Below are 27,416 nucleotides of genomic sequence, written 5' to 3' on the forward strand. Positions count from 1 at the left end.
GACAATTTTCTGTTTTAAGATGTGGAACACTTAAAACCATGAAGTCCAGGCTGAGAGTGTAGCTCAGGGCTGTAATGTTAGCATGTAATGGTGAGCATGTAGACACCTAGTGCAAAATAGACAAATCAATCAATATTTAAGGCCTATGGTGTGGTCTAAAAAGTCTACAAGTAATCCATTTATTATTAACAATGAAAGTACAGAGAGATCTCTAAGACGATGGAAAGGTAGCTGAACACCAATATAGAATTTAAAAAGTGTTTGTAAATTAAACCTCATCATCAAAATGGTCAATAAGTCTCACTGACATTTGTTCCTTTAATTCCAGTGAATTCTGTTTGACCTAAATTTCACTGAATCCTTTATCGGTAACATCTGAGGGGCTGGGTGACACCTCTACAATGGGTAGGGAACCAAGAGTTCTTATCAGAATCTTACGATTGGATACTTTCTGATAACACTGTTTCCCCAAATGCTCATTTCAAGTCAACAACTTATAATTCAATAATATTCTAAGAGGAAATTCTAAGAGCAGAGGCCTATCTGGCACAGAAATATGCCAGCAAAAATGAAATAATACATTTCAGGAATTTTAAATCAGTAATTTAAATCTTACATAATGTTGAAAGTATTTTTTATCTATTATCTATCACCTTATTATATTTAAAACAATTTCACAGACTGGAGGGATGCCTCAGAAGTTAAAGCACTTGTTGCTCTTGCAAAGGACCTAAGTTTACTTCCCAGCACTCACATGGCACCTTACAACTATCTGTAACTCCAGTTCCGTGAGATCCAATGCCCTCTTCTGATCTCAGCAGGTATCAAAAACATGGTGCACATAGATCATGGAGGCAAAACATTTATAACCATAAAATATATAAGCTCTAAAAAAAATAAATAAAGATTCAGGGATGCACTCTGGCTCAGTGGGTAAAGGCCCTAGCTGACAAGTCTGATTGCTTCAGTTTTATCTACAGGGCCAATCAAGCGCATGCAAAGAAGGATCTGACTCCCACAAGTTGCCCTCTGACTTCCATGTGGGTGCTATGGCCTGTGCATGCACCCATACCCACACCACTGTATGAATGAATCAGTGAGTGAATAAATAAATGCAATTTTTAAATCTGGTTTTATATAATTTTGCATTTTATATGCTCTGACAGAGAACATCTTGCTTTATTAACATTATGTTTAAGTCACACCAGTTTTAAAGTGTGCATCTTAGTAGTAAAGGGATTTGTCAACAGCTCTAAGTCTCCTCCATAATCGGAGGTCCAACAGCAGGCCATCAGGTGGCAAGCTGCTATAAAACGCAGGTGTCCTACTATGCACTCCAGTGCTCCCAACCCTTTATCAGCAACCTTACTCTAGCTAGAACTGGAGTCATAATAAATATTTAACTACAAAGGTGTTATGCATTCATCAGCAGATAATTTCACCAAGAATATTTCTACCTAAATTCATTGAGATTGACAGATAAGCAAAACCACAAAAGCCTTCACATGACAGGAAGGATAGAAACATGAGAGTTAGGAATGTTGCTAATGTGTATAGAGTTTCTTTCTTTTTGCTTCTGCTTTTAGAGACAGCGTCTCATTACATAACCCAGATTGGCACTGAATAAATAAAATAAATAAATAAAATAAAGCTGGAGTGGACCCATTTTTAAAAGCTCTGAAAGCAAAACAAAACAGAACTAAAACCCTAAACCAAACCCCCCTATACCTGATAATCCAGAATGCTGAATCCCAGGCCTTTACAGTCTTTCACCAGCTCCACAATCTTGACTTCAGGAGACCACAGGGCTAACTCCCCATCATCATCGTCTTCAGCGCTGACATCTACCCTGCGGCCCACCTGAAAGAACAAAGAAGGGAAATGCTGGAGCTGCCATCCTTTCTGTTCTGGAAAGAACTCAGGTTCTTTTCAAACTGGGAAGTCTCTTTGGCATGCTCGGTTAGCTTTTGATCTTTTTAAAGGGGGCATGCACTGGGTACTCACAATCAAGGATCAAAGCTTCATAAAACATTCAGGCATTCAGAACCGCAGATCTTTCACACATTTTTCAAATGGTTTCATTGCAAGTGTTAACACTGACCTCTTATACTTCAATGAGTTCTGTCATCCCATTAGAAGCATAAAAGGAAAAATAGGTAATTTAAGTAAAAATGTAAACTTCATGCAAAGAAGAGGCAAACAGATGTTTTAAAAGCAATCCTGTTGTCATAATTTTAGTCAGAGACAGAAAGGCCAGCCAGGGCACAGAGAAGCCGCTCCTGGTGGCTCCCAGAAGATCTCAAGAAAGTTTTACTGGAAAAGTACAGGAAGAAGGAAGAAGAGAGGAGGCAACGTTGAGGGCAGTAGAGCTGTGGCAGCACCAGCAGCCACCACCACCAACTCCTCGAGCACTGTGTAACTCTCCGAGTGAAACAGGAATAACCAATCTGGTGTTAGAGGAAATGAGTGCGCACAAGCGCCGAGCACACAGGTTCTTTGTTAATTCCCATACTCTGACATCCTCTCTTCTGGACTCCTGTCCTGTCAGGATCCCAGTGAAGTCAAATGAGACCAATCTACTAGATGGGACATCGGGTGCTTCAGAAGTCTTCATTTTATTTATAGCACTATATTGATTTGTGCTGATTAATCTCTCCAAAAATACCTTGTCCCTCCACAGACTAAATAACAATTTAGTTTTTTGAAGCAAGGTCTTACTCTGCAGTTCAGGCTAGCTTGGAACTCACTAGGTAGCTCAGGCTGGCCTTAAATTCACAGCAGTCCTGTGTCAGACTCTTGAGTACTGGGATTACAGGCATGAATCACACTTGTGGCTAAATAACAACTTCTCAAAGCAGAATTCTTAAAATCTTGGAGAATCTCAGTAAATAAAATGAAAATGTATCATTTCTACAAATAGAACTAAGTCACTGGTATAAGAAAATCCACTTAATGGTATCAACGGGAGGGCTCTATAATGAGGAAGAGTAACAAAACCACCTTCGAAATCAGTGGTTCAGCTCTCAAATTATTGTTGCAGGATATGGAACACCTAAGCCAAGCTGAACAGAACCTAAACACAGGAATAATTTCTTGGTTCTTGACTGACCAAACCTGAAGCGAGGGAATGTTCTCCACTCCTAATCTCCACATATTTCAGTTTGATGTGAGGAATTATTTCTTGTATTATTTAAAAAATGATTATGGTATGTGTGGATGCATGTGTTATGGCATATGTGTGATATTAAAGGACAACTCAGTAGACTCAGTTCTCTCCTTTTACCTTTCATGGGGTTCTGGAATTGAACCTGATGAGTCATTTCACCCACCTGGGAAGGGATATTTTGAAAAGAAAATACTTCCACCTCCCAACAGAATGTTCTAGAGGCTAATATGATTGGTATAATATTGGTGCTTACTCACTGATCAGTGAGAAATAGAACTGTTGCTATGCCACCTAACCAGACACTTTAACAACGTAATACAGCACTGGAGAGCTATGTTGGCAGTTAAGAATACTTGCTGCTCTTCCAGAGGATCCAAGTTCTGTTCCCAGCACCTATACTGGGCAGCTCACATCTGCCTGTAACTCTAGCACCAGTGGATATAACACCCTCTTTTGACCTTGAAGGGCACACACTTGGCATATGATCACAAAGACACACATATGTATACATAAAAATAATTTTTAATAAAAAGAATGATAGTTTCAGGATAAATGAAAAACAAAGAACAATTGAAAAGGAGCCAAAATTTCAAGAGATCACATATAACCACAAAGTCCAAGTTTATCAAAATGTCATGGCACCCTAGGTGCACGTTCCACACCGACCTGGAATATGTCACTCTGATACATCAATTCTACATAACTCCAGTCTACAGAAGAGAAAGCAATCAGCTAACAGGCAGCAATGTTGACATTTGGCATGCTTCAGGCTGTTGTTCACCACTGTGCAGTATGACGGATGGGAGCAGAGTCAGCAAGCTGGGCTGATGATTTACACCTGACAGAATTAAACTAACGGTATTTTTATCCAGCTTCACCAGGAAGTCACCACCCACACTTCAACTTACTAAGAACAGTAAAAGTCACAAAGTAGTATCTCTAGAGTCCCCTCCTAAAATTTATGTTATTTTGTTTCAAGACAGGACCTTACTATGTAGAGTTTCTGGATGGCCTGGAACTTGATATATAGACTAGGCTGGCCTTGAACTCATAGAGCTCTGCCTGCCTCTGCCTTCCAAGTGCTTAGATTAAAGGTATATGACACGTCAATTTTTTTTCTTCCTTTACATTAAAACAGGAATCAGCCAGGCACACAGAGGCACACATCTATTATGTCAGCACTGGAGAGACAAAGGCAGGATTATGAGTTCAATTCGAAGCTGGACTTGGGATAAAAGCCAGTCCTGGGCTAACCTGGACTATATAGTGAACCTTGTCTGAAGGGGGGAAAAAGAAGCCGTCAATCAAGAGTAGTTCATATGTGTAGTACAGAATGAAGGCAACATTAGATTACAGAAAATTTTAAGAAATGGCCTGTGCCCTTTCTTGAAAAAGCAAGATATATTCATGCCAAAGGATCTATAGCACAGCACTAGACTGTAAAGCAGTTCTAGATTTTTCTGGTAATTTAGTCAATCAGAAACAACGATGTTGGATGGGAGGCATCAGGAATATCACTGACATTCACCATAATGCTAAGAGCTTGGCACACGTTACTTTATTTCCTTCTCACATAAGCTCCCAAGTGTTCTAAGATCTGTGAACAGTTATCATTTGTCTTAGTTACTTCTCTACCATTTTGATGAGACATCATGACCAAGGCAACCTCTTAAAGAAGAGTTTATTTGGGGCTTACAATTTCAGAAGGTGAATCCATGATCATCATAGTGGGGAACAGTAGACATGGAACAGGGGCAGTAGCTGAGAACTTACATCTTGATCCACAAGCATAAGGTAGAGGGGGAGAGAGAGGGCTAACTGACATTAGCATGGGCTTTTGAAACCTCTAACCTTGCCCCGAGTGGCATATCTCCTCCAACACGGCCACATCTCCAAATCCTTCCCAAACAGTTCTACCAACTGTGGACCAAGCGTTCAAACAAATGAGCCTTTTGGGGCCATTCTCATTCAAACCACTACAGCATTCATCACAATGAAAACAGAAGTCAAGGGCATCTGCTCAAAGGTGCACAAAGTATGTAGGAAACCCACACAACTTCAAAGATGAACTGAGTTGAATTCTAATTCAAAGCATGGGTAAGTAAAAGGCAAGGCCCTGCATTAAACTGCTTGTGTCTGGAAAGGAGGGTAAGTGGCATAAAGAGGAGGCTCCAAAGGGTATTTGGTGACAGCACCTGCCTTCACAGTTCCTCCCCAGATTACAGCACTCCTAAAACAAGACATCTAACAGCAGAGGACCTACCAGGCCATATCCTGACTCTTTTCCATTGATGGTAGCTTCTAAACTCACACTGAAACTTATCAGAATTATTCATATTTTTAAGGTTCTCAGAAAGGGAAGACTAAGACCGTCAATACTCACCAACACCACAACTTTTTTAGAGTGAAATAAGTTGAAATAGAAGTCAAAAGCCATGATTCTAGACAATTAATTTTAAAAATAGTTGTTTTTTTAATGGTTTTTTTAAATCAGATTGATATACATCAATGTCTTAACATTTTCAGGGAGTTGTAGAAATCCAAATGTAAATTCAGAATCTGAAACATTCTACACCGTTGTTTAGTCAAATGAAAAAAAAGCAGGGTAGAGCAGGGGCCCCTCTTTATATTGAAACACCCTCTTTGGAGTGACCCTGGTAAAAGGACACACATAATAAACACACATACCTCTGCCTCGAGAAGGGAAGGTTCCATGGTCCTTGGCTCATCAACTGAGGCCTCATCATCAAACAGCCGGCGACAGCAAACCAAGGTAAATGGTGGAGGCACTTCTTTAAGAAAGGAGACTGCTTCTCGGCGAGACTTCCCATAAAGCTGCACACCATTGACCTAGGACGACAAGGGATGTCAACTGTGAACAGGTGCAAAATTAAAAAGCACCAAAAAGAAGACATTTCACTGTTCCTACAAACAAAGGGCCTAAAATTAATCATATTATTTTACTAACAACTTAAAACATCTAAATCAAGGCTGAATCTTGATTAAAAATTTAAGGCTGAATCTCGTTTGAAATGGGGAGAATAAAGTATAAAATGTATGCCAGGCAGCACTATTCCTGGGTAAGAGATCCAATGCTTCACATCTCTGAAGTTTCTCCTTTACACAATCCAATGCTGTATTCTTCTGGCTTCCCCCCGCCCCTTCACTCCTCCTTAAATGCACTGACTGTCCCTGCCAGCCTTCTTACACCATTTCCTTCTGTGTTGTCACTGTTCGCCTTCAACGTGTGACCACATCTAGGGTACTCAGCAGCTGGGGTTTACTATCAGTCAGCGCACTCTTCCTCAGCCCACAGCAAGAGCATCACCTTAGCAAACGCTTCTACAGGAAGAAGTAGGTGTCACCAGCACCTCTTCTATTCCCATATGCTGAGCTAGTGCAGCATCACACAAGTGTGCAGTTCCCAAGTTCACATGTGCGCTCCCTGCCTTTCAAAAGGGTAATTTCTCCTCGTCAATGATTAATCCCTATCACCAAACATCATATTGTTGTTGCCTTTTACTCAATTTTGAGGGGGTGCCTGCCACCCAGCTCCAAAATAAATCACTCATAGAGGCTTATTCTTAATTCTAAATGTCCATCCAGCCTTAGTTTGTATTGTTTCTTGCCAGCTTTTCTTAACTTTAAGTTATTCCATCCGTCTTTTGCCTCTGGGCTTTTCCAGTTCTCTTACTTCTGTAATGTTACTTTCACTCTTCCTCTGTGGCTAGTGGTGTAGCTGGGTAACTGGCCCCTGGTGTCCTCCTCCTTTTCTGGCTACTTCTTTTCCTCCCAGATTTTTCCTTCTATATATTCTCTCTCTCTGCCTGCCAGCCCCACCTATTTCTCTCTCCTGCCTCACTATTGGCCATTCATTTTTTATTAGACCATCAGGTGTTTTTGACAGGCAAAAATCACACAGCTTCACAGAGTTAAACAAATGCAACATAAACAAAAGCAACACACCTTAAAATAATATTCTACAACAATATCTATATTTTGATACATAATAATACTTTGGACCAAAGATGGTTTAGAAATCTAGATTTGAGGGTATTGTGATTTTCATGTAGTTTTAGCTCAAAGTTCTCTCAGTTCTGTCTGCAAGTCACCAAGAGTGACCTGGCTACTATTCCTAAAAGCTGAAGAGGAAGGAACAAGATCTAGCCAACAATAATTTCTTTGGATCTTCTGCCTTCCTAAGAGGGGTTAGCAGCAACTTAGTATTTCTCCTGTGGCATCAGTCTCTCAAAGGCATGGCACTAATGCTCAGATAATAGGCAGGACTGACTAGACTGGGAGTACCCTTTCCACAGATCTGCCACTGGACCAGGGAAAACACAGTGGGTAGTGGCTGGAATCAGCTGTCCGGAGGGACCACTCTCAAGGCTGTGACACATCCAGCACTTAGAGCCATCAAACCGGACACACCATTCTGTCTCTCAATTATTCAAACACATGCTAAAAACAGTAACAACAAAACCACCACAAAGAATCTCAATCTCTCCCCCTCTCTGCCTCTCTCAAGTCATCATGACTATAAAGGAGTCTGAGGAACAGCAAGGCCAGGAGCAAGCAGTCTTCCTTGGAAGAATTCAAGTCAACCTCTACACAGAAGGGGCAGGGAGCTATCCCTGCTCACATCATATCCACAGTACCAGTTTATGAAATTAGCACAGAAAGTTCTAGAGTCAACTGGACAGTAACCTCTATTAAATATGAAGGGAGATACAATGGAAACAGAAACTCTACCTATATACAATTATTAGTTTGTGCTTCAACAAATTAGAAAGTCACTTTCCAGGTTTCTATCTTAGAGTACCTTGAAATATTTATTTAGTTCATTATTTATTCATTGGAATTGTCTCCACTTATTATAGCAGTGCCTGGTAGTCCTCTTCACTATCTACTGCTAAAAAGATTGGTCACATTTCCCATTACCAACTCCTAGCTAAGGGGATTTATGGCTGCTGTAAATAGCTGTTCTGGGCTGAGACTTGGCATGGTCCTCTAACCCCAAAGCATATTTGTGTTTCTGGTTTTAATTTCTAAGAAGTACATTAAACACATTAGGGGTGGAGAAAGAAAAATGAAGAGAGAGGGCAAGAGCGGGAGAGGAGCTGAGAGAGAGGGATGGAAGAAACCAACTAAAAGATTTTTATGTCTCCATGCACTTACTCAGAAGTCAATTTTACTTTAGAATTCACAATATTTCTCACAGTCCTTCACCCTGAGACCCTCCCTCTTTTAAGTGCCATCAAGTCTTAATCATGTAGATTTGTTGGTTAGAAACTGCACAAGTGAGTAGGAGCTTCCAGAGCACTGACTTTACACATAAGCTTGGTAACTTGTCTGCCAAACTGATAACAGAGCCAATCCTCCTTGTGACAGAAGCTCTACAGTCTACATGGATGGTCACTGTGTAGATCCTCATAAATATTCCATTGAGGAAGGAGAAGCAATCCATTTTCTAATATGTTAAATGCCATGCCCTATGCAGGGCTGGGGCAAATCCAGAACCCAAAGCACTTCTCTGCCTTTCAATCTAGGCTTCTCTCTGTATCTCAACTTTTTTTTTAAACCAGAAATCTATACTTTCCATATCAAACTATTGAGACCATGAATAACACTCAGAGCAGAGCACATGCCTCCCATGCACAAGAGCAGGTTTGAAAAAGAATGAACAAGGGGATAGAAAGATGGTTCAGAGGTTAAGAGCACTGACTGTTCTTCAGAGGTCCTGAGTTCAATTCCCAGCAACCACAAGGTAGCTCACAACCATCTATAACAAGATCTGGTGCCCTCTTCTGGCCTGCAGGCATACATGCAGGCAGAACAGTATATACATAATAAATAAATAAACCCTTAAAAAATGAAGAAAGTAGAACATATTTATGAAATCATGTGACTTTATGTGTTAATGTAAAAAGTTCATTACACTCCCACCCCCAAAATCTTTACACTCCTTTTATAGTGCTTTGTTTTTTGACGTAGAGGCCTTGGCTGGAGAACAGAGAAGTCGGTTGACAGGGTGGGAGTAGGAGTGGGGGCATGCTATGCTTGATCCACTCTAACCCATTCAACACTGCTCTAACATCCACCACATATCAAGTGCTGTATACTCTGAGTCACTGAACCTCACATGGTAAACTTAGTTGCATATACCTTGCCACCTAGAACTAAACTAAATTAACTAAGTCAATTTTATTCTGTCTGCATCTCTAATATATCTTGTTTCTCAACAGCTAATAATTACATATCACAGCAATGTTCTCCACTCCATAGACTATTGTCTCAAAGCTATGGCCATGCCTTATTAATCAGGAAAGACATGATCTTTTTTTTTTTCCTTTTGGTTTTTTGAGACAAGGTTTCTCTGTGTAATGGTCCTGGTTGTCTTGGAACTCACTTTATAGACTCGGCTGGCCTCGAACTCATAGAGATCTGCCTGCCTCTGCCTCCCAAGTGCTGGAATTAAAGGTGTGTGCCACCACTGCCCGGCAAGACATAATCTTAGGACCAGAAACAGAGCCTCAGTTATCCAGTAAAATTCATAGCATAAATCTTCTATATGCAGCTCAAGGCCACTCCCTTCAGTGATCTAAAAATAACTACCTTTCCCTCATAAAGAATGATGAATATATGAGGTGGATATGTTCAACCTGAGTTAAACGACACAAAACATCTACTCTTATCAAAACATCATGCTATCCCATTAATAGATATAGCCTATTCAACAACAAAACTGCATTTCTACCCACAAAATAATGAAAATAGTCTTATTTTTCACCTTGTACAAAAATAAATTCAAAGTGATCAAAGACCTTAATTTCATATAGAAACACAGAAATGTCTAGAAGAAAACATAGGAGATAGCCTTCAAGATACTGGGTTAGGGAAGAACTTTTGACTAGAACACCAATAGCGTAGGAATTAAACCCAAGTGTCAACAAAAGGGATGGCATCAAAATAAAAGGCTTGTGTAAAGCAAATAGACAGCAGTGCCAACAGAGCCTAGAGGATGGGAGAAAATCTTTACCAGCTACACTTCAGACAAGGGGCTAAATATAGAATTTACCAAGGATTGTAGAAATTAAATGCCTCCATATCAACACAAATGAACTGAATACTTTTCAAAAAAAGAAACATGAATGGCCAATCACTGTTTTTAAAAGCACTCAATATCCCTAGTCATCATGGAAATGCAAATTAAAACTATAGAATAACTATCATCAACATATCTGACAACAACTGTTGAAGATGGTGTGGGTTATTCACTTTGGTGGGGGAACAAATTAATATAGTCATGTGGAAATCAGTTTGGAGGTTTCTCAAAATTAAAAACAGAACTAACATATGACCCCACTATGTCACTCCTGGGCAAATATCCAGAAAATGTCATAACCTGCCAAAGAGATATGTGCACGTCCATGTCCACTGCAACTTTAGTCACTGTAGCAAGAAAAGAGAACACGGTTGTCTAACAATAGGTGGATGGATAAGAGCGGCAGGTGCATATATAAGATGGAATGCTATTCAGCTCTAAAGAAAAAAATGTAATCACAAAATTTACAAGAAAATGGATAGAATTATGATATTAAATAAGATCACACAATCTCAGAAAGAAAAAAAATGCATGTTCTCCCCAATATATGGGATCTAGGTAATAATACATGTATATATGTAAAAAGAAACAAAAACAAACAAAAAAAACCTTACATTTAGGTACAGTACAACATATAGGAAAAATAACAGAACAGGCTACATATAAATTAGAGCATGAGAAAGGACTAAATGGAAATGATAGACATGAGTTGTAAAAGAGAATATAAAACTAATTGTTTTTCTAATTCTAACTCTGTCATGGGTTTTTAGTTTATGGTAATGGGTAAGTCCATAAAAATGTATGCAATAGTAAAATTGTAAAATTCAATGTGAAGCTATAGAGCTTCACTTCCAAACGGCCATTCTAACTGTAGAGGAATTTGTTGAGATTGGGTCTGGTTAATTTCTGTGTAAAATTCTTCATTTGAAAGGCTTTTGTTTTTTTTAAATAATAAAGTTTATAAAAAGACAAAAGTAATATATGTGTAATGAATGTATTTCCATGAAAATATTAATAGTAAAGAGTTTCAGAATGTACAATAAGCACAAATGAATTTAAAATCGAACCTATAATGAATCCAAGATTTTTCTTCTGGCAGTACTTGCCCATGCTACATCACATGAGCTCACTGTGGCCTTGGTTGTAAACACACAACATGCACTGGACTATGCATGCCACCATGACATAAAATACTAACGAACACTGCCTAAAACAGTGGTTCGGAATGGAAACCACGCTGTTACTAATCACTGTTTTCATTATAGAAATGTAGAGTTTTCGCTGTGGATATAGCTCAGTGGGTTCAACACTGGCCAGCATAACAGAGGCCCCAATTTTAATCCCCAGCACCACTTAGAATGGGGATGGGAGGTACACAGGCCTAAAATATAATGGTTTAATTATTTTCCTGCCATCATTTCTCAGCTTGTAAATGTCAAATTAGTACATACTGACATCATATTACATTAAAATGTTTGATTTTTTAAAATTACTGTTTTGGCTGTTGACTTGAGAATTAAAAAATTGTTAAATGAATTTTGGCTTGGGATAAGGACAGAATTTTAACAATTTCTGAAATAGTCCTAAACATCTGCCACTTTGTACTATGTATTTAGGCAAAACAAAATATTCAATATTGGCAATTACAAAATCTAAATATTGATCAGATCTGGAAAACACTGAAGATGCTCTGCTCCTGCCATACCGAAGTCAGCCAAGATTTAGTTCCTTATATGAAAGCCAACAAGGATGTCCATCTCAGTGTGCAAACTAGCTTCCATCTTTAATAAGTGGCAGAAATATGTGCATGCCTAAGAGTCATTTTAACATAAAGTTATGATTTATTATCAGTAAATGTCTATACCTATTTTACACCTATATACACAGGGTTGTGTAAAAATTGCTCTGGTGACAAAGAGTTCTGTTCTAAAACTGCTCTAAGCTGACAAGAGAACGGGTAGCCTGAAAGAGCCATTGGAGTCAGTCTTACTAAGAGGGAAATCCCATGGGGAAAATCTTAAAGCTATACACAGCCTGAAGTTGTTCAGCTCAAATCCTTACAGAAATAACCAACAGAACCTGAAAATAAATATGACTACATGTTGCCAAGAAGAATCAGGAACCATGGGGCTGGAAAGGTGGCAAGACAGTTAAGAGCATCTGTTGCTTTTGTAGAGGACTCCCAGGTTCAAACCCCAGCACCGAAAGCCCTCTTCTGACATTCAAAGGCACTAGGCACGTACATAGTGCACATAAATACATGCAGGTAAAACACTCATATATGTATATCAAACTTACATATCAATTGTGGGGGCCCATAGAGGCTCTCCAGGAAGACTTTACTCAAGGTCAGAGAATCTGAGCTGGCTTTATCCAGTAGGGCTCCACAATGGGATGATTTGGACAGGGGTGTGGTTACCAGGTGTTTGGAAGGGTCTACACTTGGCTGTATGGTGTGTTTTGATCTTGAAAGGGGAAGGTCTTTTGCCTCTCCCCTTGGCAGTGTATAAAAAGCCCATTAGAATAAACCTCAAGGTGGCTGGGTATTGACCCAGGGTCCTCCTGAAGCTATCCTGTGTCTGTCTTTCTCTCCTTCTTTGCCTATATTTCTATCTAATACTTCTCATTCCTCTCTCCTCTCCGCAAGAACCCTTCGACAGGTCAGAGCTGGTCTCCCACAATCAATCGTTCAAAATGATTCAAAGGCCATAACAGCTAGAGAAAAATACATTAAAAATGTGGTATCTACTTTCTGTACTACCTAATAAGCTGTTGGTATTTCGCATTATAATGGCTCACATTACATTGGCATTAGTGACATTGTCAATTGGTGAACACATTTTCCTAGAACTTAAAATTCTGGCTATGTATTCTTCATCCCTTTATGTTTTACCTCAAGAAGTTCATCTTCCGGCTGTAGGAGATTCAGGGTATCCACAGGACCACCAGGAGCAACTGAAGAGATATAATGGTGCCCATCAAAGGAATCCACTTCCACACCAAGTCTCAGAGTATGGATAGGCAGCAGCTGCAGGAAGTACAGAGCAATAACATCAAACACAATAGGGACAAGACAGCTATTAATCAGCCCCTCATTAGGCGTCATTTAGATTCCAACTCTTAGAACCAATAACTAAAATCCTAAAAGACAATACAGGGAAAAGAGGCAGAAATTAAAGATATGGAATCATTGCTCTTTCTATTCTCCTGTGGCTTCCCTTCAGTTTCTGAGATTGGAGATAAAAACAAACAAAAGAGCCTGCCTTCAAGTCCTAGCTCCAGATTCCCCATCCTTCCCGTAGTCCCCAGCACACATGCAGTGTCACCATTCTATATTGTTCCCCATCCCAAAACATCCCAACTCCCTTTATTACCTAATTAACCTCCACTTACACTTTACTACCAAAATAATAAAACTTCCAGGAATCCCGAGTTAATAAACATCCAAATGAGGTCAGGACCAATCTGAACAGATCTCAATCTCAGTTCAAACACACGGTGTTTATAATTCTCTTCTTTCTCTCTCTTTCCTGAGGCGGGGGTGAAACTCAAAGCTTTGGAAATGGTAGGCTAGAGCTTTACCACTGAACAGTAGCTCCAGTCGTTGTTTTTTTGTTTTTGTTCTTTTAACACAGGCTCCTGTGTAGCATAGGATGGCTGTGTAGCATAGGATTCGCAATCCTCTGGTCTTTACCTCTCAAGTGCTACAGGTGGGCACCAGCACATCCACATATGATCCTGTTTTCTTGACTGCCCAGAACAGTGCTAGGCACTGAAGATGATGCACTGGAAGCTATGTGAACTAGTTTCTAACAGATGCCCCTTTCTATTCAGTCAGCTTTCATGAGAACATTACTGATTTGGGGAAAAACAGTCATTTCTACTCTGGGATTGCTTCTGTTTGTTTTGAAGGACTCTTGCGAACTATAGCATGAGTCAATGTTGAAAGACTCAGTGTCAGGAAAATGAGTTTCTTAGCTGCAGTAGGCTATAATCTTTGTTGGCTATAAAACTCTGGGACACTCACCAAGCCAGCTTTCAAGGTGGAACCAATGACTTTCATCATAGTTGCCTAAGCTCAAATGTGGTAAATACTACGTTATGTTTTACATTCTTTGTATCAAGTCTGCTCATCTGCACACCAGCGCCAGCTCTAATTATTCTAGATAAGGAGACAATCTTCTACAGGTAGTAGTGCATCCCCAGTGTGGCTTTTTCCTGTTGTCTATGACCCCTTCATCCCTCAATTGCTGCTTTCCTTATCTGTTCTAAGCATCCAGAGTTGCGTAGGATTTGCTTCAGTCTCTGCCTGGAGCTCACTTCCATCCAATGACAGCCATGCAGGCAATGAGAAGTGGCAAGCAGTTCAGCTGACTAATAGTTTACAATAGGCACAAGGGACTTTTGGCCCCAGGCTAGCTTCTGAAAAAGAACTACTCTTAACCACCAAGCACTGGGCTTTTCTAGCACCCTACATGAAGACCTGGGTTGTTTTTACTACTCTCCCTCTGGTGGTTTATTTCTCATTACTGCCATACCACTCTCTTGTGTGGTCACTGTCAAATGATGTATACTAAGGTAGGAGCTGGGTCACTTTCTTCATTCATTCAGCAGAGGTGAGCCAAGACTCTCTGGGAAATGCTTCTGTAAGAAGTTTTCCAACCAATTCCTGGGCCATGCCTTCCTTTCCTTTGTGAGCCACACACATCATGATACGGAGTGGTGTCTCTCAGGACCATCTCTCGTAGGGTGCTGGAGCTATCTTGTACAAGATTATGAAAACAGATTGTTCAATTTCCAGAAATTCTGAAAGGCAGCTGTCAAATGTAGCCTTGAAATTATGTTGTATAAAGTTGCAATTAAATCATATTAAAAGTAAGTGTAATATGTACTCAAAGTCATAACTTCCTAATTATTTATTATATTTTATTATTTTATTTCCCTGAAGTGATGTATATCTGTAAGACATGAATGTTTCAACACCTCAGAGAATACCCATCAGGTGGACAACTGAGGCAAAGGAGCAGATGAAGCGGTTGGTTTGTCTAGTTGCCAAATACAGCTGGGACAGGTCCTGGCCCTGCAGAGGAGTCTGTGTGACAACAAAGTGATACTTGTGAGCTGCTTTCCAATTCAGTCATCAGTGATACCATTTGGCAGCTTAGCGCTGGCCAGGACAGAGTATGTATGCCACAGATATCAGTAAATGCTGCAAACTAGGGTGTTTTCATTCTCTTTCTGGGGGCAAGAAACTGTTACACCAGCAATCTACCACAGTTCTAGGTTATAAGTTGTATATTGCATGTAAGGAATTGAGCAACAAATGCAAGGTGGATGAAAGGGAACAGCCTTGGCCTTCAGAACCAACATCCACTGTGGCAGAAAGAAAGAATGTCTGAGTGAACAATCAACCAGCCAACAGGAAGCATGATTAAAATGAGACTACACAGTAAAGAATGAAACCAAGTATGACTGCTAGTGATAAGCAAGTGTGTATCAATCCCAGTAAGTGCTACACGGATATGCTCTGGCCTTAACATAGGAACACAACTGGTAGAGGTCAGTTTGTAAAACTGGCCAGATAGGCGCAGAGAGAAAGAGGCCTGTGAGGTGATACTTGAAAGATAAAATGTATTATTAGCTCTATGAACAGTCTGCTGAGGCCTCTTGTAGAAGGTGAACAAAAGGGGTAACTGTTACATCTTGTATGGGAGCAAATGAGTAGATGGTGTGGTGATTGTTTCTATATGGAAACAACTACCCAAATTACATTATACATGTAAACAAAACTGCTGTCCATATGCACAGACCTTTACTTCATACCCTATCAAAGGTAAAAGGATAAAAAAGATAAAACAAGGGAAGTATTGCTAATCTCCCTTCCAGCTCCCTCCAACTGTTGATCTAGTCAACTAGTGGATTCCACCCCCCACCTCCATGGGATACTGAAGACAAGAACAGGAGAGGACCAGGGCAGACTTCACTCATGGCATGCCTGGCTCTCCACATACAGGGCTGAGCCCTTTAAAGCTATTTTTTTTTCAAGTATCTATAAATGTCATATGCTCTCTAGAAAACTTAATCTGCAAACAAAATACATGCTTCATCTTCAATCACGATGAACCAGAAATGATGTTTACGAAATCTGTCAATCTGGGGGAAGCCTACCTAATATTAGTTCTGAATCTAAATGGAGTGCAGCTGGGTTTCTGGGATGACATGTTCCGTTGCTGCCGTCTTCTCTGCAGGAGCAGAACTGTTTAATTACCTGTCCCATCTGCATTTACAGCCAAACAAGTCAACCATTTCATCTGTCTTTTAGTTGTCCACCCCTTCAGTACACTGAGTTCTTTGGGAGAGCAGAAAGTGCTAAAATGACAGGGGTGGGTACAGCAGGTGATTGACACATCCCTGCTTACTTACCACGCTTTCTGATGCTTGTTCAATATGCATTTCCTGGATCCTACTGAAACTGACAAAGCTAATGAGCAGTGGAGTTCTCTTGATCGTGTCATGACAGGTAAAGGGTATGAATAAGGAAATGTATCTGAGGAAGGTGTGACCAATAGGTGTATTGTCAATGTTAAAATGATGAAGAAAATGAGATTGAGAGCTAGAGTCAAAGTAGAGAAGCCTGTCATGAAGTAAACTACAGCACATGCATTTGGTAAAAGCTTGACTTTCAGGATCCTAAAACAAGACATCAAAACAGTCCATTGGAAATATATATATTATTGCTCCAGGGGAGAAAAACTTTTGGAAAGGACTGCTCCAAGGAGGTGTCCATGGGGTGAGGGAAGATATTTCCAAAACAACAGTGAACTCAAAACACAACAGAACAGAAGGAACTCCGGGGTTGGTTCTCATCATATGCATAAACACACTAAATGAAAGTATTAAAAACCCACTGTTGTTCAAAAGTAGGAAGTTACTAAATTTATTATCAAGAAAAAACATTCCAAGATGAAGGCGACATGTCTTCAAGAAGGAAGATGAGCTTCATTCCCTTAGAAGGCATGCAATCAATCAATCCAATAAAGCAGCACTTATTCAGTATTTGCTTATCTCTTCCCTTCTACAATTTTAATTTTGAACATTCAGAAATATGTACTATGTTAAAAATACTCACAACTTACTCATACAAGGATGCCATCTGTTACTGTAGGTGCCATCTGGGTCACCTGCCTGGCCTTCATGATGTCTGAGTTTTAATCCCTGACCTAACACTGTACTTGACTCTCCCACCTTTGATCACGAAATTTCTTCGCCTAGAATATCCAGTTTATCTTTTCCAAATCCATTCTTCAAAATATAGTACAAATGGCATCCTCCCAATAAGCATTTTCCATCTGTCTTAAGGAAGTACCATCTCCTTCCTTGAACATGCATTAAGCATTTTAACAATACTTCAGAGTCATTCTCAACACAGCAAGAAAAAGATGAGATTAAAATTCCTTCCAGGTGCCGGGCAGTGGTGGCGCACGCCTTTAATCCCAGCACTTGGGAGGCAGAGCCAGGCGGATCTCTGTGAGTTCGAGGCCAGCCTGGTCTACAGCGCAAGATCCAGGAAAGGCGCAAAGCTACACAGAGAAACCCTGTCTCGAGAAAAAAAAAAAATTCCTTCCAGGAGGGGAGAAAGGGATGCTCAGTAATTAAGAACACAGCCTGTTTTTACAGCAGATCCAGGTTTGGTTCCCAGAACCCACATGGTGGCTAACAAGCATCTATAACTCCTGTTCCAGGGATCCAGTGCCCTCTTATGGCCTCCAAGAGGACTATAGGCATATGGTGCACACACATACATGTAGGCAAAACACTCTTACACAAAATAAAATTTAAGCTTAAATTTTTGAAAATTTTGAAAAACGTAAAGAAAAATATCTTCTCTATAATCTCAAGACTTGGAAGGCAGAAATAGGAAGATTCCAAGTTTGAGGACTGTCTGAAACACATAGAATCTGAGACAAACCTGAACTACACAGTTGAGGGTGGCTCTAGAAGGAGTTGGGGGAGGGGTAAGTATAATCAAAATGCATTCATTGTATGAAATTTCTAAAGAATTAATAAAGATTTTATTTTCAAAAAACAAGAAAAGAGAATGTTATAGGCTTAGAATACAATAACCCATGGTGTTCTTACTAATTCTTCCACTCACTCACAAAGAGCCCAGAATATTTACCATCTTCAAAATGTGTTTGCTCCTTACAGAGGGACAGGAAAACCACATGTTCATGGTCATTGGCTCATGAAATATATTCAAGAGAGAATAAAGGGAATTTGTTCATCTGTCCTGTCCAAGCTCGAGAACAAGACCTGCTCTTTCTGTTTCTCATAGCTGAGGTATTATTGGTGCTCACTCACATTACACTGGACAACCAGCAGAAAGTCATGAGGCTAATGTTTTCATCTTAACAGTAAACATTTGCCAAGAAAGCCATTGCTAAAAGTGCAGTATCCTCACATGCGGGAAAACTGTGCTGGAGTTATGATTTACAGCTTCCTAGAAGCAGAGGAGCTAATGTTCAAGCCACTGTACAGAGCGTCTACCTCACAGGAAAACCTTATCTATTATCACAAGCTGCCACATGTAAAGATCTTGAATTTCCCAAGGTTGGCTGTAGGGAGGTAATCACCTAAAGAAAGCAATAGGCTGGTGACACTTGCTTATGGCCTCGAAACCTAATCCTCCTGAGGGAACTGCAGGCTAGAAGAACCTGGACCCCTGTTTCAAACCTTCTACCACGGCCCCTAGTATCTTGGACAAAGTCCATACCTACCACCCTCATTAACCTCAATTAACATTTTCCCATGGCTAAGTTTGACCCAGATCCACTGAGACAACTTTTGTTCTTCCCACATGTTAGTCCTTTGCCACAGCAGGGCTGTTGCTGAGTTCCCAGCCTGCCACATTCTTCTTTTCAAGACCACGTTCAGGACCATTCCCTAACTCCCTGTCTACAAAGTGGCCTTTTCTAAATTGGCTGACCACATGGAGGAGAAAAATAAATGTCACTAGAGAGAATAAATAATGGGTGCCAATTAGAGGACAAGGAAGTGCCACCACACTAAGGTAACTATATAATATTAGTATATATTATATAGAGACTTTATATATATAATATATTAGAGACATTTAAAGAAGCCACTGGAGGGACTGGAGAGATGGCACTTACTGCTCTTGCAGAGGATTGGGGTCCAGTTCCCAGCACCCACATGGCTGGTCACAACCACCTGTCCCAGGGGAACCAACACCCTCATCTAGGCTATACAGGCTCCAGCAGAGATATGGTGCACAGAAACCCATCCAGACATAAATACATACACATGTAAAATGAATGTAAAAATAGCTACAGGAAAGGAGTGAAGATTCCCAACACACAGAAATGAAAATATTTGAGAAATGTCAATTATTTCGATTTGATAATTATACATTGTATACATATACACCCTAGAAATAAAAATATTAAGTATCAATTAAAAAAAGAATACAACTTGGAAAGTAAAAAGAACAAATTATTCTGGTAAGAAAACAAAGAAAATAATCGCTTTCGCAAAGAAAGACAAACAAGATGACTTTGGAAAATTGTACATATTATTTCAATTTCCCTAACTCTGCTATTTATTCTGAGTCTTAGGATATATGTTCCATGGAAGAAAATTGTTGTAGGATATTATTTTAAGATGTGTTACATTTGTTTATGCTGTGGAACATTTGTTTAATAATGCAAAGATGTGTTGCATTCTTTTCTGCTACATTTGTTTAACTCTGTAAAGCTGTGTTATTATGCCTATCTAAAACACCTGATGGTCTAATAAAGAGCTGAACAGCCAATAGCAAGATAGGAGAAAGAATAGGCAGGGCTGGCAGACAGAAAGAATAAACAGGAGAAATCTGGGAGGAAAAAAGAGCAAGAGAACAAGGAGAGGAGGATGTCAGGGGCCAGCCAGCCAGCCAGTCATGGGTTAAGCGTGCAAGTAAGATAACAGAAGCAAGAAAAAGAAAAAGCCCAGAGACAACAGGTAGATGGGATAATTAAGGTTAAGAAAAGCTGGCAAGAAACAAGCCAAGATACGGCCATGCATTTATAATTAAAAATAAGCCTCTATGTGTGGTTTATTTGGGAGATGGGTGGCAGGCTCCCCGAGAGACCAAAAACAACCAACTACAGAAATTAAACTTTTTTACAGCTGAAAAGTAAGTTTTATTAAAATAAAAATGGCAGAGTGGCAGTGGCAATTGGAAACAGACAGGATAGCAACTGTAAGATGCCTCTCACATGCTTCACTGTGCTGTGCAATGTATATTTGACAACTCAAGTTCTTCTCATTCCTGATAATCTAGTCATTTTCCCTCATATGTTTATTTACCCCAGTATAAACAGCAGTGAGTTTCATTACGGCACTGATTTCATTCTTCTTTGATCTCCCTATATATCCCAGCTCGACCTGGAACTTGAGGCAATCTTCTTGCCTCAGTCTCCCAGCGCTGTGTCACCCTCCCCAGCTCATTATGGTATTTTGAAATATACAACACTATACTCTCTTCCTACTTAGCTCGTCCTTCATGTCCCTTTAAAAATCAATAGATTAGCCGGGCAGTGGTGGCGCACGCCTTTAATCCCAGCACTCGGGAGGCAGAGGCAGGTGGATCTCTGTGAGTTCGAGGCCAGCCTGGTCTCCAAAGCGAATTCCAGGAAAGGCGCAAAGCTACACAGAGAAACCCTGTCTCGAAAAAAACAAAAAAAAAAAAAAAAAAAAAAAATCAATAGATTAAATCTTTGAAAGAATACGAATAATAATAACAAAGTAGTCTTGCCCAGTTCTGTTCACATTATTTCTTCACTTGCAACAGTTCTCTGGGTCCACAAAGCCCTATCAAGTGGTCCTTTGCCTGTCTACTCCAGTGCCCTGTCCAAGCCCAGATTCTGAGCTCCATGGGATCAGAGAACTATCCATTTCTACGCACAAATGGTAACACACATTCTGGCAAACAGTGGGGATGCTACTGTAGATGTTTCAGAAATGAGTGACTGCACACCAAGCTGCAGTCTGTCACTGTTATTATCTAGCTGCATACCTTTTGTTCAACTTATACAGCCTCCCATAACCTCACCTGTGGAATGGGTTTTAATTGGCTCATTAAAATCTTCTCTACACACACACACACACACACACACACACACAAAAAAAAAAAAAAAAAAAAAAAAAAAAAAAAAAAAAACCCACAAATCTTAAAAGTTATAGTGCTCAGGTTACTGTTGTTGAGGATTTTTTTTTTTTTTTTTTTTTTTGGCTCTTTTGCCCATTTGGGGGCCTGCCACCAAGCTCCCAGATAAATCACTCTCGGAGGCTTATTCTTACTTATAAATGTCCAGCCTTAGCTTGGCTTATTTCCTGATGACTTTTCTTAATTTTAAGTTATCCCATTCTCTTACTTCTCTAAATCTTACTCTTACTCTGGTGCTGGCTGGCTCCTGGGTCCTCCTCCTTCTCTGGCTCCTTCCTTTCCATCACTCCTCCATCTCTTCTCTTCTTCTCCTCCTCAGATTTCTCCCTCTACTGTTCTCTCTCCTGCCGGCCCCGCCTATCCTTTCTCCTGCCTCGCTATTGTCCATTCAGCTCTTTATTAGACAATCAGGTGTTTTAGACAGGCACAGTCACACAGCTTCACAGAGTTAAACAAATGCAACATAAACAAAAGTAACATACCTTAAAATAATATTGTACAGCAGGTTATAAGCCAGTAACTTAAAGAAAAATAGCCTATGAACCTTAATAATTTAAAAATCAGTATAGATAAACAAATGAAAATGTTAGGTGGAAAGTACACCTTTTTGTGTCATACATATTAAACGAACAGATAAGTATACTGACTGCAAATACACAAACATACACAGGGAACAGAGAAATGTGAAGAGACTAATGCAATCTGGGCTGCCTTTTTTTGTCTACTGTGGGGGAAAAACTGCTACTACAAAAACAATCTCAAATGAATAATTAAATGCTTTAAAAACAGCATATGAGGGAAAGAGCTTTTGAAAGATTGTATTCAAAATGTTCTGGATGTAGGTACCTCCCACACTAGTACTGGCAAGATGGCAGGAACTCGTCACAGTGATGACAACTGTGGGGGCTCTTAAATGTCACTATATCCTTTTTTTTTAGATTCATTTATTTATTATGTATACAGTATTCTGTCTGCATGTATGCCTACAGGCCAGAAGAGGGCACCAGATCTCATTACAGATGGTTGTGAACCACCATGTGGTTGCTAGGAATTGAACTCAGGACCTCTGAAAGAGGAGTCAGTGCTGTTAACCTCTGAGCCACCTCTCCAACCCAACTGTCACCATCTTTAAGAAGCCTTTCCTGTCTAAAGTTCTTAGCCATTTTTTTCTCCTGGATCCACTACCTAGGCCTAATAGTCTCAAGTCACATGTTATCTTCAGTAAATGACTTATTTTTGTTGTTGTTTCTTTCACCAATACAGCAATGTAAGGATCATCTTCTGAACTGTACTCCACAGCACATGGCAGAGCAGATATCCTTATCTGATGAATGAAGAGCTGAATGTATGGGTAGATTTTAGAACCTGGTTCTCAAGATCGAAATTTTCATCTTTTCATACCAGTCACTGGACAGAACTCTACATGGCACAGAGGCGGAGCAGGAGAGAAGGTAGAGTTAGGTTGGTAGCAGAAAACAAAGGAATGAGGGCATGAGAATACCATCTGCCTGCACAATCAGATTCTTCAAATGTACACAAAGCATGCTTTGTGTCCCCTTTTGCTTGTTAGGAAGTATGATACTGGCCCAATGCTTTTCATCATGGGAACAGATAACAAAAGGAAAGCTGTGATGAACTGAGTCAGAGCCAAGGCACGTTTTAAAGCCAAAGGGGTCTCCAAAGCTCTTCAGCCAAATGGGAGGCTTAAAGCTAGTTAGAAAAACTCTCAAAAGTAAAGTAACTACTGAATTTAGATGGATTATTACATTTTCTACTCCCCTTCTGAATGAAATATCTCCAAACTTATTTAGATGGATTTATTAATCAACAACTACTGTCAGAAAGATGACACTGTAAGTAATTTACAACTAGCTGTAAAGAGCAGTGTTGATTTTACATTGTAAATCTGAGGAGAGTCTGGTCAGCCAGCCAACATGGCCTCCATGAGGAAGTGACTTAAAACGCAGATGAGTTAGGAAGGAAAGAAATATTCTCCACTATCAGCCTTGAGAACCCAAGCCCAAGCAATGGCCAGCAAGACAGCTAAGCAAAAGGTGCTTGCTCACATGCCTGTTGACCTGAGTTCAATCCTCAGTTCCCACAAGGTGGCAGGAGAGAACCAGATCTGGAAAGTCATCCACTGATCTCCGCACTATGGCATGAGGTGCCTGTGCGTGCGTGCGTGCATGCATGCATGCGTGTGTGTAGCATATCTGTGGGTACCCATGGAAGTCACACTTCAGGTCCTTTAAAGCTGCTGTTACAAGCACCCAAACTGGGTGCTGGGAATAGAACTCAGGTGTTCAGGAACAGCAGCAAGTTTTCTTAAACAATGACCCAGTTCTCCCGCCCCCAAAGAACGCATTTTGAATACTGCATCTAAATGCAGAGTCTAAGTTGGGCTCAGTTTCTGGGTTCATGTAGGAGTACAATAGTGTTTCCGAAACTCTCTGGGCAAGAAAAATCTTTCCTTTTCTATTATTTATTGAGAAAACCACTCAGAAGGCTTTTCTACATTTTAATTGCCTTGGGTTCTGGTTATCTAGAATAGAAAGTACAAACTGATCTGTAAGAAAAGACAGTAAGAGTGTGGGGGAAAAAAAATCTGTCCAAGTTACATGACCCCATGTTCTCGACAGCAATAAAGATTAACTCAAACAGTTTAAGAATAACAAACAGGAGGTCAACCATTTTTTTTGTTCTTGAACATCCAAACATCATGCTTTTCAAAGTCTATCCCTGGTCCCAATTATAGGAAAACCTTTACCAACAGTCTCCTTGCAACACCTGAAGAGCTGACACACTCACCTGTCACCTTCACAATGACTGTGACAGAGTCAAGCCCAAGTTTTTTGGCTTCTGGAAATGGTGTACGGATTCCATTCTTCCCAGCCTTATCCAACCACTCATATCTTTTATAGCTGAGAGCCTACCTCACTTATGAGAAACATCTATGACTAAATTCTGGAGACTTTAGGTTATGACACTCAGTTTCTTCATCAAGAATATAAAGAAAGCTCATCACAACAATAAAACACAGCAGTATTTTAAAGCCAAGTGCTTACCTTTGAATACTTCTGTAGCTCCTCATCATCTGCAATCTGTGTGTCCAGAGTAGCTACCTACATTTACAAGAAAAACGTTTCCGTATCTATATGAGCATAATTTCATTTCCTCCTATTTTCTGATATATCAGCAAACCCAGCACATTGATAACTCATCTGAAAATATCCAGTATTTTTGAAATCCATAAGTATAGCACATACCAATACATTTGATTTTTTTGTTAGTCTCTCTACACTAATCTTTTCATCATAAATTATGCAGCAGTTGAACTGAAGGTGACATATAATTTGAATTCTTGCCCTCCCTCTGCATGGGCTTCATTTTATTAACAACTTACAGATACAAGTCATTAGTAAAGTACTTTTCCTTGCAAGAAATTCATTTCTAAACATGTCTACCAATAAAACTCAGACTAATATCTGAACAACACATAAACATCCATCTTTTGGTATTGTGAGGTTGCTCAAGTTTTCATGAAGGTGTACTATGTGCATACACTGACATCAGCTCTAAACTACTTATGATACTTAATACAAGGAAAATGCTACATACATATGCCATACATATTGTTTAGGAATGATGATATGAAAACAAAAGTTTATACCTGTTCAGTTCTGATGAAAATTTCCCCCAAATGTGTTTAAACTATAGTGACAATGTGGAATCTATAAACATGGAGCCAAATATGAAGGTCTAACTATACCAACTTTAAATTCTATGATCCTCCAAATTTTCATAAAATCTTCATTATATTAGATCTGTAAAAATTTTACTCTTGTACCATCAAGTTGGCTCACCAGGGGGCTGGAGAGATAATTCAGCATTTAAGAACACTGGCTGCATTTCCAGAAGACCTGGGTTTGATTCCTGGACCCCCACAGTGGCTCACAACCCTTCATAACTCCAGTTCTAAGGAATCTGACACCATCCTCTGGCCTCTGTAGCACCAAGCATATAGGTGGTGCACATACATAGGCACTTACACAGAAAATAAAATAAATATTTTTTAAATGACTCAGCAGGTAAAAGCTTTTGCTGTACAGGCCTAACGACCCTTCAAACAAACACAAAAGTGGAAGAAAACTGACTCCTCAAAGTTGTCCTCTGATCTCCACATACACACCAGGCCACATTCACACCCATATCCATATGCAAAATCACAGTATATATTTTTTTAAAAAAATTGTAGCCTAGCACTTGGGAGGCAGAGGCAGGTAGATCTCGGAATTCGAGGCCAGCCTGGTCTAGAGTGAGTTCCAGGACAGCCAGGGCTACACAGAGAAACCCTGTTTCAAAAAAACAAAAACAAAAACAATTTTACTCTTAGCCGGGCATAATGGCACACACCTTTAATCCCAACATTCAAGAGGCTGAGGCAGGTAGATCTCTGTGGGTTTGAGGCCAGCCTGGTCTACAAAGAGACTTCTAGGACAGTCAGAGCTACACAGTGAGACCCTGTATTGGGGGGGGGGGGGGGGGAGCTTTTTTTTTTTCTTTGTTTTTTTGTTTTAACTCTTGACAAAACTGAGAACATTGCCATTTTAAAACTTCAAACTCAGGTCTTAAATTCTGTAGGTTAGTCACATGGACATGCATCAGGAGATGGTGTGGCAAGAAGATCAGGAGTTCAAGTTTAGCCTCAACTACAGTTTTAGGCTAACCAGAGCTACATAAGACCTGGTCTCAAATCAGTAGACCCCCCCTCCACAGAAAACAAGCAAACAAAAAATATCAGATTAGTAGGACTCTGGAAGAAAGTGCAATAAGGAACAGTGGAATGTATGCATCCATTTACTCATCTGCCTTAGCAGGCTTCCACCTTGTATCCCTATAACTTTAGAGGAATCACTGTAAAGATCCAACTTAAAATCTCTCTCCTGGCTGGGTGGAGATGGAGCACGCCTTTAATCCCAGCACTCAGGAGGCAGAGCCAGGCAGATCTCTGTGAGTTTGAGGCCAGCCTAGTCTACAGAGCGAGATCCAGGACAGGCACCAAAGCTACACAGAGAAACCCTGTCTCAAAAAAAAAAAAAAAAAGAAAAAAGAAAAAAAAAAATCTCTCTCCCGTTTCCAGCCTCGACTTTAACATGTGATGTACAAAAATCTGATATGTAGAGAATAAAACTTGAACACACACCACACACACACACCCCTATCACAGAGCTTTATTCCCCAGTATGGCTGTTAGTGGAAAGCTTGCCTAACATGCAGGGAAGCCCTGAGTTTGAGCTGTCATAAATCAGGCAGGATAGTTCATGTCTGTAATCCCACAACTGAGGAGGTGGAAGCAGGAAGAACATAAGTTCCAGGTCATCCTTAGCCACACAGCAAGCTCGAGGGCAGCTTGGGCGACATGAGACCCTGCTTCAAAAAAGTGAAAATAAAAATCCTGTCATATAACTGGTGAGCCACATGTTCTTTGAACACACACAAGAATGTGTGACTTTCTAGGCAGCAGCCTAGTGACAGGACTCTATGAACCGGAGACCCCACAGTCACAAGAACTAGTGTGCAGGCCCAGAATGAACACCAAAGTGACCACATGATTCATCTTAAGGACACTAAAGCTGCTCTGGTGACAGTGGCCAGACATTCAAACACAAAATATACTGTCAGGTATTAATGACAACCCAGTATTAATGACCATATACATAAGAATGTGTCAGGGCTACATAACAAGACCTTGTTTCAAAAAAGAAAATTTGAAAGACAACAGATATCTACTGCCATGTTTGATGAACACCAACGAGATTGTTCTAACACAGCTTTCTGCTTTCATGTGGATTCGCTGGGGAAATGTAACCAATCCTTTACTGGCCAAATCTAATAACAGGTGAAAGGAGGTCTAATGG

The 27,416-nt window shown here is 40.1% G+C and overlaps 1 protein-coding gene across 8 annotated transcripts in view; it reads right to left on the bottom strand.

Annotated features, from left to right (window-relative positions):
* Patj (PATJ crumbs cell polarity complex component) overlaps positions 1-27,416 on the bottom strand; it is a 328,062-nt gene that overhangs the window by 249,108 nt on the left and 51,538 nt on the right. For all 8 annotated transcript variants that reach the window (XM_052718902.1, XM_052718903.1, XM_052718901.1 and 5 more), the window contains exons 14-17: positions 24,564-24,620; positions 13,165-13,299; positions 5,855-6,016; positions 1,729-1,860 (exon numbers count right to left, since the gene is read on the bottom strand). In XM_052718902.1, the coding sequence (XP_052574862.1) occupies positions 1,729-1,860; positions 5,855-6,016; positions 13,165-13,299; positions 24,564-24,620 (486 nt within the window). The remainder of the gene's footprint in view (positions 1-1,728; positions 1,861-5,854; positions 6,017-13,164; positions 13,300-24,563; positions 24,621-27,416) is intronic.

Source organism: Peromyscus californicus, unplaced genomic scaffold, assembly GCF_007827085.1.
Source record: "Peromyscus californicus insignis strain IS unplaced genomic scaffold, ASM782708v3 Scaffold_5__1_contigs__length_169319896, whole genome shotgun sequence".
Taxonomy (NCBI): Eukaryota; Metazoa; Chordata; class Mammalia; order Rodentia; family Cricetidae; genus Peromyscus; species Peromyscus californicus.